The 11,939-nt window shown below is 36.8% G+C and overlaps 1 protein-coding gene across 1 annotated transcript in view; it reads left to right on the plus strand.

Annotated features, from left to right (window-relative positions):
* MMP16 (matrix metallopeptidase 16) overlaps nt 1–11,939 on the plus strand; it is a 281,181-nt gene that overhangs the window by 131,068 nt on the left and 138,174 nt on the right. The window contains exon 2 of the mRNA XM_003782500.2: nt 2,141–2,289. Coding sequence (XP_003782548.1) covers nt 2,141–2,289 — 149 coding nt within the window. The remainder of the gene's footprint in view (nt 1–2,140; nt 2,290–11,939) is intronic.

Genomic DNA, 11,939 nt, shown 5'->3' on the forward strand with positions numbered 1-11,939 from the left:
TTAAAATTCTGATTTTGTCTAATAAAGAATATAATGTAAAATAAAACTGAAAGAAAAATCACAACTTATCTTTTCTATTATTCTAAATCGTTTGTTTTCAAGGCAAGATATAAATCAAATATGTATTTTCTAGAACATACCATTTTTTCATTATGCACTTAATATTTACATATTTTTATAATTCTATTTGTATATAAATCCTAGGGTTTATTATTATTGGCTTTCTCTGTGCGGTCCTTAAAAACGCAGTCGCTGGTAGCTTAGCACCCATGAGTAACCTAGCAACAAGTCAGCTCTCTAACAAGTAAGGAATAAATGCAAACAAACAAACTGTCATGGAAAAAATATTCAGCTTAAGAATATCGGTGCATACATGTTATTAAATATCAAGACTAATAAAAATCAGTCCCACCAATTTAAGATTTGTCTTTGGAATGGGGCAAGATATTGGTTACTTATCTATCTGATGTGGATTATAGTGAATCATCATAATTTTTGAGAAATTGCATGACAATAGGTATTAAATTTCATATTAAATAATGTTGCTTGCCTCTTTCATTCAGAAGAAAAAGTGGAATTTATTTCAGACTGTTAACTAGGTAACTGAATATATGTGTTTTCCTGGCAGCCTATTCATTACAGATTAGATGAAAAGAGTGTCTTGGCACGCTTTTTGCTACATGGCAAATGAGTTTACTAGATTGAGTTTCACCAATAACCCTTCTTGACAGTGATGCATTGCTCATCTCTTAACATTTTTAGCATACATGTTTTATTTTATTTTCAAGGAGTTGTGCTTATAGCATTATACTTTTGAGGGGGTCCATTATTGGAAATACCACAGCAAAACCACGCTTTGTGGTTCATATCTTAAGACTTTAATATAGTTGATACTGATTTATTTTTGGTGAAATTTCACTTCTATATTTGCTGGTTATTTTTACTAGGAAAATAATTCTCCTGTGTTGTAGTTGTAAAGTTGACAAGGGAAGAATATGCTAGTAGGAAAAAACTGTAATTTCATAGGATCATCATTTTTGTGATGAATAGACACCAGGAGGGTGGGAAACGCACACTGGTGAATACCTTCCGCTAAATCGCACAACTTCTGTTCTACACTGGGGCAGAATGACATGGCACTTATCAACATGATAAATAGCCCACTCACTTCAAGAACTTTTAGAGGCCTACCAAAATTTGAGGTAAAGGACAGCGGGATAACCGGATACAATTACAATGAATGCATAGTGTTGTAAACCCAGAAAACATCTGCTCCCTAGTGGCGATTTTATTTTCCCGGATGCCCTGAGTTTTGTGTTATTTTTATAATCCAACCCTAAATGACTCTGAATCATTGCTCCAGTCATGCTGATGAGATGAGTTCAAGGCTGACTTCTTTCTTTCACTGTCCTCCCCAGAGCCTTCTTCACAGGCAAAGGGGGTTAAAATTTGTGAGACCCTTAAAGGGAAGGCTAAACATACTTAATAAATAGTGGGATTCCACTGTCTGGGAAACGTTTGGTTACTTATCTGGTGTGGGTTATAGTGAATCACCTTAAATAAATGAAGAAAAATAAATTGTCGTCATGAAAAAGTCACAAAACCTTGTAGATACTTAGCAATTGGATAGATTGGTGGAATTTATACCCAAAATATCATGACAGAAAGATGCTACTTGACACAGCTGCAGTCCCTGGTCAATATCAGGAAAATGGCTTTTTAGACATACCATATGCACATTAACTGCCCCTTCCAGCATAGGAGTCTCAATGGAGTCATCATGTTGAAAAGTACATTGTCTACTTTAAATGGCTGAAATTTTAGAGGACAGGGACAAACTGACTTGTGTTTTTATTCAACATTTATTATAGTATGTTATGCACTAAAAGCTTGCAACAAATGATTGATCTTTTTAATTAGCATTGGTAGATATGTTATAAAAGTCCATAATGGCCACAGAAGCCATATTAAAATAAACTAAACTACATACTATGTTACAAAAAGATCAAACACTTAAATAATGTGTGCCCTTGTAGAGGAAATAAGGTTTGAAAAAATTGTTATAGACATAAATTAATTACCAGAAAAGTATTATTACATTGTAAGGATGAACTAAAAGGAACTGTGCTTATCATTGCAGGTTTGGTTACAAAAGTACGGCTACCTTCCACCAACTGACCCCAGAATGTCGGTGCTGCGCTCCGCAGAGACCATGCAGTCCGCCCTAGCTGCCATGCAGCAGTTCTATGGCATTAACATGACAGGAAAAGTGGACAGAAACACAATTGAGTAAGTAATGCCATCCATTACTCCTTTCCTTTCGGTCCTTCAGCTAAGCGAAGTAGTCCGAAGAACTATGTGTGGACTCCACCAACCTCAAATACAGTGATCTGTCTCATGAACTTTTCTTTGGAACTTAATGTGATTTAACTCCACTTCTCCGAAATTTCTTAAAATATTTAAGCCCCAACATCGAGTTTACACACCTGACTTTAACAACACATTTTCAAAATAGGAAGATATGAGCGAGAGTCAAAGTAAGGGGACAGTGGAAGCCACTACAAAAAAAGTGGCAATGAGTGACAGAGCTAGTTTGTGTGGCTGGAGAGCACAGCATAGATGTCCCCTCCCAAATATCTGTTAATTGGCTTTGCATCGGGTGCTTAAAATTGGCCGTAATGGAAATATTTATGCCACGTAAATTGAGAAACAACACAAATTCAGGCACTTGTTATGGATAAGAGGGGTAGTGTCAGAGAGCTGGTTGCTAACAGTTTATTGACTCCTCACTGATAACCATTCTTACTGGAAAGTTGCTACTTTCAATTTATTATTAACAAAGGGCTTGTTTTTACTTATATTTAATATTTGTTTCTTAATTGATTGGTTCGTCAATCATTTGTTCACTCATTTATTCAACCAGTAACTCTTACTGGGCACTTTGTAAAAGACACACGTACAGAATCCGAAAAGAAGTGTATAATCTCTTCATCCAAGAAACTCTGTTATCTGCATAGATATAGTCACAGATTATTTTACTATGGGCACACCAGAGTGAAGGGGGTTGTCATCACCAGATGGGGGGGTCTTGGAGCAAGGAATGAAGATGATTAACAAAGAGTCTGTGTTGGGGCCTGAGGGACTCTGGGAGGAGCCCTTCTGAGTAAGCGTCGGGTCCATATTTATTATCATAATACAGGAAGAAGTAGACAAAAGCTGCGTGTCTGATATTAGCACAGATTAGGGAGGATGTGGGGAAGGTCAGATAGAATGTCTCCACCTTTTGTTTTTGCAAAACCGCAGACCTTGAGCAACCTCTGCCTCCAGCATTAAGAGACCTTTGGAATCTAGAAAATCTTTACCATTGTAATTATTGCCACACTTCACTTATACATTTTCTTGTGGAGGCCAGTTTTCTGCTCTCCCGCACATTCACAACTCACATGCCATTCTTGTATTCTCCAGGTCTCTCAAGCAGGAAGCGAGTTTTATGCTGAAGATCAGGGCTCAGTTTTCCCTACACCATAGGTTTCATAATAGTATAAAACAGCATTACTGTTTCTGGACAGGAAAGTAGGAAATGATTAATGCTTTCAGTGGAGGGAAAATCATTGATGTTTTTAAGAGTCCTTGATATGCAAAAAGTGAAGCTGTTTTCATTGTACATTTGATCATTTATCAACCCTACACAATAGGGAAGACAAGGATATTTTAGTGTTTGTTTTTTTTTCCTGCTTTCTTAAATAAAGAACCTGAATGCCAAAAGCTAAGTGAAATCCACAGTAGTTGCAGAATTCACGCCTTTTGATGTTTAGCCAGAGCTAATTTCCCAGCTGTGTACCTCAAGAAACAATCCACAGAAGAACCTTCATAGTTGACCAGCTCCCTACATTCACCCCCTCTTTACATTGATCTAAATGTCACAGACCAGACATGCCCCACGTGTATGTGTCAGTACAGTAAACCTGGTTCCTTAGTCGACCACCTCCGTATGTCAGCCAGTTTGTTACAGTTCTTTGGGTGGGTAGCTTATGGAGGCTCTACTGTATTTATTTTTCCTTTTGAGCATTAAAGACCTAAAGTATCTGTATTCAAACATTGATGTTCTGACATACCAAACTAATATAAAATTTTGCCACTATATTTTGCTCTCTAATAGTGACAGTATGATGTTAGCCATAGAACTTCTGTTTCATCAAGACAGGAAAGCACGTAAGAAAGGCTTTGAGATTAAACTTCAAAGCAGTTGGGAAAAAACAGATATATTACCTTCCCTAGTACTCTTAAGAAATGCATAAATATCAACTTTGATCTACATCTTGGAAAACAGGAGTAAGCATAACACCTTCTGCCACAATTAGAAATTTGTTATCAATATTGGGAATAGAATTTTGATATTTTGGACCCCCTTTTCTCTGTTGAAATTTTCTCTTAGTAGTGTACTGTCAATATTTCACTTAAGTCATAACATGCCCCTGTCCTAAATAAATATGACTGTCAGTTAATAAGCAAGACCCTCCAGCATGCCGTCTGTTTTGTTGCCTTGTATGCATCGTAATAAGAATTCTACTTACACTGCACTCTTCCTCCTCCGCCTTAAACCGAGAGTTCTGCAGTTTTCTTATGCCCTACTGGGGAGCTGTTAGCTTCTCATTCATTTTCTTGGAAAATGTGGTGCCATTCTTAAAAGTACAAATAAATTTAGATTTGGGAAATTAATTACTTTAAATTGCTTGAACATCTAATTTGACTAGTGCCAGCATAAGGAAGTATTGAATACTTGGCCCCATATATGAAGGGTGGCGGGTTCAAACTGGCCCTGACCAAATTGCATACAAAAAAATAGCTAGGTGTTGTGGCAGGCACCTGTAGTCCCAGCTACTTGGGAGGCTGAGGTAAGAGAATCGCCTATGCCCAGAGTTGGAGGTTGCTGTGAGCTGTGATGCCCCGGCACTGTACCAAGTGCGACAAAGTGAAACTGTCTCTAAAAACAACAACAAAAAAGAAAGCATAGAGTCCTAGAAAGGGTGGCATCTGTATTTCCACCAGTTTTGAAAACCTCTGTTGATCATTGGAAAGCCTCAGAATGGAAACATTTGATTTCCTAAAACAGCTGAAAGAGGATTTTGTGAGCAGATTATAGAAGGGGAATGTTGGCAGGAATTATTTGGGCCCTTGATGTGGAAGGGATCTGAATAGTTTGTTGTTTTTGGCAAGAGTATGTAAGAAATGTAAAGGTGTAGAGGACACAGTTCTGTTTTGGGCATAGAGTGGCTCAGATTCCAGACCAAGAGAAAGGTTGGCATTAGTGGGTAGGAATTAAAGTAGTGTCTCTGTGATAGAGCATTATATTGGCCGCCATAATTTAAAACCAAAGGAGTAGTTTATTGCATGTTTTTTGTTTGGTTTGGTTTTGCTTAAACAAACCCTATTCTAGTTCAGTTTTTTTTCATTTTTTTGGTAAGGAATTGGTAATGCATCATTCTTTTTTTATTAATTTTTCATTAAAATCATAACTGTATACATCTATGGGATACAATGTGATGATTCAATACACAATATAGACTGCTTAAATCAAACTGATTAACAGAGCCATCACCTCACTTACTTTTTGTGGTAAGATATTTAAAATTTACTCTTAGTTATTTTCAAATATACCCTTGCATTGTGCAAATCAGATGATATCCCACCAAGTGCCCTCCTCCTTCCCACCAATTGCCCTCCCCTCATCCTCCTTTCCCCTTCCCCCTGCTAGACTACATTTGTGTTTTATCATTTGTATGAAAGTATAAGTGTTTATGTATTGGTTTCATAATAGTATTGAGTACATTGGATACTTTTTTTCCATTCATGAGATACTTTGCTAAGAAGAATGTGTTCCAACTCTATCCAGGTAAACATAAAAGATGTGAAGTCTCCATCTTTCTTTATGGCTGCATAGTGTTCCATGGTGTACGTCTACCACAGTTTGTTAATCCATTCATGTCATGAGTTGATGGGCATTTGGGTTGCTTCCATGACTTGGCAATTCTGAGTTGGGCTGAAATAAACATTCTGTTGCAAATATTTTTGTGGTAAAATGATTTTTGTTCTTTGGGGTAGATACCGAATATTGGAATTGTGGGATCAAATGGAAGGTCAACTTTTAGTTCTTTGAGATTCTCCATACTTCTTTCCATGAAGTTTGTACTAGTTTGCAACCCCACCAGCAGTGTAGAAGTGTTCCCTTCTCACCACATCCACAGCAACATCTGCTGTTTCAGGACTTTGTGATGTAGGCTAATCTTACTAGAGTTAGGGGATATCTCAATGTGGTTTTGATTTGCATTTCTCTGACAATTAAAGACAATGAGCATTTTTTCATGTGTTTGTTGACCATTCATTTGTCATCTTCAAAGAAGTTTCTGTTCAAGTCTCTTCCTGCATCTTTCATTTTAAACAGTGTTACACCTGGTGATTATTATTAGGTGAAACCACTGAAGCTCTGTTAAATGCTCCCCATCTCCACTTCCTAGCCTGCAGTGCCTCCTCTGCTCCCTGTCTGCTTGGAGACTTCATTGTCATTGTCACTGAACTAGAAACCGTGTGGCTTCATTTTTTTCATTCCTAATTCTTCACTGTTATATCACTACTCTGGAGATCCTGTTGCTCAGGGTATGCAGCTCAAACAGTACTATTTTTGGAAGTATAATCCCCATAATCAAGTTATTAAAGCAATCATCTGTGCTTTTGTAATCGCAAATGAATATGTGGTAACAATCCATTTGAAATCACATTCTGTTATTTTACATACTCAAATTATAAGGCATGAATTTTTATCTGAGCCCTTATTATATAAAATATAGACTATAGTTATAGACACAAACTATTCTTCAGTATTAATATGTTATCCATTTTCGGGTATTATAGACTCTTATCTAATTTTAGTCTCTCTTCATGATTAGTTGTTTTTAAATTAAATAATTATATCCTCTTTTGGCAGACTGGCATGGTGTATTCAGTCTGTAATTCTAGGATAATTAAAAGTAATGATGACAATTGTAGTAATCTCTATATTATGTTGAAGAAATTAACCATTTAAAGCAACAAATTAAGGTATTTATTACTTTAAGTGGTGTATTATATTGCTTTTATATGAATTAGCAATTGTGTCAGAGAAAAATACTTGCTGTCACAAAACGAGTTCATTGTCTTACGTTACAGGAAGTAACTTAAATTATGAATTAGTTAGCTAATATTTGTAAACAAGCTCAATGAATGTAATCATCTATTTTATATATAAAAAGTTTATATTTAGCAAGGAGAGAAAAATAGCAAGGTAATTAAAAATTTAGTCTAGTATGTTTTTACACTGTTAATAGTAATTTTTCATATTATCTCAGTATGTACACAAGCATCTATGTGAGCTGAAGGCTGCTTGAATTCATACGGATGAAATGCTTCTTAAAATAGTATATCTTTTTGATCCATCTATATGCATATATAATTAAATATATATTTATATATGTATAATTTAATATATTGGATTATTTGAGTGATTCTGCTTAATTTATTCAAACCATGCCCAGACAATTACCTTAAAGTTAATGTCAGACTAAATAAGTGGGTTTTTTTCCCAAAGAATTATTAGAAAATTATAATGGTCTTTGAACTCCTCATTTGATCATTGAAATATTTATTTAGATATATCAACAACCCCCCAGGTTTGGTGCTTAATGATTGATATAGTTCATGATTTTTATTATTTTATCTAAATTAGCAAGTGAATATTCTCTCTCTTTTTTCATTGGCTATGAAAGTTATATTCTTTAGTAATTAAAGCTCTTTTCATTTCTAAATATACCCATGGCACGCAAACACCGTCACATTCTGTAATAAGATGGGTCAGTTCTCATTTAGTTAGCAAATTAGGGATGGTCAGTAGCCAGTGAGCAGGGACTGTTTTTAGATTCCCATTCTGAAAGGTGAAAGGTGAAAGAATAGGAGATGGCATTACTGAACTTTGGTTCACATGGAGCATCAGGGTGGCTTCATATATTTCTTTTCTGTGCTCAAGTGTTTTAGTTCTTTGACTTTATAATTTCAGCCTTGTGAATGCCATGTGCATCTTTGCAGACAGTTAATGAGTTCGCAGAGAAAAGAAACTCTAGACCAGAGTAAGGGGTCACACATCAACATTTTAAACCATCTACATTAATTTACTTTTAAACATTTTCTCATGACCACTGGACTTGACTGCATAAATGTAGACAAAACTTAAGACCTTTTTAAGGGAATTAAAATAAGCATATTAAAATTTTCTAGAAGAATCTCTTAGGAACTACTATAAATAGTAAACATTACTTTTAATTAAAACATGGAGGAGGGAAACCTATTTAATATATTGTGCTACTGTATATCATCGAGTACTAATTGATAGAGCACAAAGTATATTTTGGGGTGTTATGTGGAGGTGTATGTACACAGAGCTGCTGTGTGGTAAGTCCACCTGCGAGGAGTGGCATTCCCATTGCAGCCTGTGGAAGTGCTTCTGAGGGCAGCACCAGGACGGGAACACCAGCTCTATCAGCTACACCTCCAAGGCACCTCTTGAAGTCATGTGGTGGGTGGTTGTATATGTTTATCATGAACGACCAACTTTTAAAAAAATATATTTTACTGAAGCTAAAGACCCTGTTTCATGCATAGTCTATATGTATGTATATACACACACACATATACATACATTGCAGACTTGTTTATTCATTTCTAGTTATTTCATTTACATAACACAGGGAATAGTGTGGCTGTTGGAATATCAAAGTACCAGGAAGATCCCGGTCTTGAATCATGTGAAAGGCTGCATGTTAACATACAGGACAGAGTAAGCTGAAAAACACTGGTCTGTGCATGAGACTACCACAAACACATGACTTCCTGATACTTGTAAGATAATTATTATAAGTAGAATTGTAAGTTAATAATTGCAGGTATTATCTTCTAGACACTATTCTAAGTGTTTCAAATAATTTAACCAATTTAATACCCGCAACTCAGGGAGAGAAGTAATATTATTATCTTCATGGTGTAGATGTGGAAACTGAGGCATAAAAAAATCTCCATTTTTCTTTTTTTTTTTTTTTTGAGACAGAGCCTCAAGCTGTCCCCCTGGGTAGAGTGCCATGGCATCACAGCTTACAGCAACCTCAACTCCTAGGCTCAAGTGAGTCTTTTGCCTCAGCCTCCTAAGTAGCTGGGACTACAGGTGCCCGCCACAACACCCGGCTATTTTTTGGTTGCAGCTGTCATTGTTGTTTGGCAGGCCCAGGCTGGATTCGAACCCGCCACCTTAGGTGTACGTGGCTGGCGCCTTAGCCATTTGAGCCACAGGCGCCGAGCCAAAATCTCCATTTTTCATAGCAAGAATCCTATGTACTAAATTCTCACATGAGGACAGTTGATGACCTAGTACACAGTGGGGTGTGGGGGAAGGGGAGAGCAGAGAGAGAGAAGGAGGGACAGAGGTGGGGGAAGGGGAGAGCAGAGAGAGGGAAAGGGGTCATGGTCTGTGACACACCTTATGGGAGTGGAACATGATTATAAGAGGGACTTTACCTAACAAATGCGATCAATGTAACCTGGTTCTTTGTCCCACCAATGAATCCCCAACAATTTAAAAAGAAAGAAACAATAACCTGAATATTGTCATAGGACAGTGAGTGGGCAGAGCTAGGTACAAAATCTACCATCTGGCTCCAGGTCCCTGCTTTCAACTTTGATACTCCTCTTAAGAATACTTATTTTAGGTAATATTTTTCTGTTTAAGTTGAGTTAATTTAAATGAGGATGTTAAGGATCTGCCCAACTTATTTTAAAATGTTTCAGGTTCCAAAAAATGAAACTAATATTGAAAATCAATACTATATTTATGAAAGTTGAGGCCATGCCATTATTTATACCTTGATAATTGTAAAAAGCTCTTCTCTTAGTTCACCCATGTTGCAGTGTCCTTGCCCATGTCCGTTCTCTTTGGTTTGCCAACTCAAATTCCTAGCAAATGAGTCCTTAAATGAAAAGCACACTTGGCCAAGTGTGGTGGTTCATGCTTGTTAATCCTAGCACTTTGGGAGCCAGAGGTGGGAGGATTGATTGAGGCCAGGAGTTCAAGACTAGCCTAAGCGAGAGCAAGACCCTGCCTCTACAAAAAAAGAAAAAGAAAAAGAAAAATTAGCCTATTGGTACAGACCTGTTGTACCAGCTACTGAGGAGGCTGAGGTAAGAGGATTGCTTGAACCCAAGAGTTTGAGGTTGCAGAGAGCTATAATGATGCCACCGCATTCTAGTATAAGGAACAGAGCAAGACCTTGCACCCCTCCCCCCCCAAAAAAAAGCAACCAACCAAAAGGAAAAAAAAAATACTCATATGACACACTGAGCAACAGTATTTTTACAAAACAAACACTGCCTGAAAATAAATTATTAAAAGGTGAAAAAGTTGTCACCTACAGTTTTCCCAGTTGCTAGTAGAATAAGCAAAGTATGTGTATGTGTGTGTGTATATGCACACATGTACACACATATTATGGTTACATTAATTCCTGCTTTTGTGTACAAGTATGCATGTGATTTATTGAATTGACGTTTGAATGCAACTAATATTGTGGTGCATAATAAATTCATATTGATCTAATAACAACTAGAAATTAACTAATGAAATTAACTGCCAGACTATACCTCAATAAAAACATTAACATTCCAATTTTCTAGTTAGTGTTAGCCAATGTTGGAAGGCTTTGATGTGTCCTGTTTAACATCACTCTTTATGTACATTAACAACTTCAAAAGTTATATAAGAAAGAATCTGCCTGCTTATGAAATTTAATAATACTTTAAGTATTTGGAGTTATATAAAAAGCCTGAAGACTGATTTAGCTCAGATACTTGGTATCATGTACAGTGGCAAGATATGCTTCAATCATATTTTTGATATTTTACAAATATCGATAAAGTCATCTTCCCTAATATTACCATGGACTGTGGAGCTGACCCTAACTAAACTTTTGTTCACATTGTCAGGAGTCATACTGTCTTGATATTTGTTTATAAACATTGCTGAAGTTAGCACTGAGTGTTCTCAACTTGACTAACCTTCCTTAAGAGTTCTTTGCATTCAGTTGTTCATTGGTATTAGATTATGTCTATATCTATATTACATTATTTTTATTCCTCACATGTAAATCATCTGCTTCATGATTTTGTTTTATATGAAAATGTCCACATAATCTCGATGCAATAAACATGTGTTTAAAGCGCAGAGTGGGAAAGAGTAACGAAGTCCTCAAGAATAAGGGATAGTGCGGTGATGGTTATGTGCAAAAGGATATGTCAGGGGCGGCGCTTGTGGCTCAAGGAGTAGGATGCCAGCCCCATATGCTGCGGGTGGGGGGTTCAAGCCTGGCCCTGACTAAAACTACAAAAAAAAAGAAAAAAGGATATGTGGCCTTAGTTTATTTGCTTCATGCTCCTTATTGGAGGCTTCACTGGGAACCACCTTCAATGCTGTGCTCTTTACCCGCCCTCACTCACAGGTCAGAGGCAGAAAGAAACACACACACAGAAATCAGAATACATGTTAACATACTTGCTAGACTGGGATGGTAACCTGTACCTATGTGAGATGAATATTGAACAATGATTAGGATTCTCAGGGTGAGCAGGGAGTAAAAGTTATTTCAGATAGAGGTCCCTGCATACAAGGACAGGAAGAGCTTTCAATCTGTGGAAACATTCTGTGGTGGCTCTTGAAAAGTAAGGGAACAGAGATTACCTAGTAAACCTGAATCAGATGGTTTCTTTTCTTTTCTTTTCTGTTCTTTTCTTTCTTTCCTTCCTTCCTTCCTATCTTCCTATCTTCCTTCCTTCCTTCCTATCTTCCTATCTTCCTTCCTTCCTTCCTTCCT

Source organism: Otolemur garnettii, unplaced genomic scaffold (assembly GCF_000181295.1).
Source record: "Otolemur garnettii isolate 467f Iridium unplaced genomic scaffold, OtoGar3 scaffold00004, whole genome shotgun sequence".
Lineage (NCBI taxonomy): Eukaryota > Metazoa > Chordata > Mammalia > Primates > Galagidae > Otolemur > Otolemur garnettii.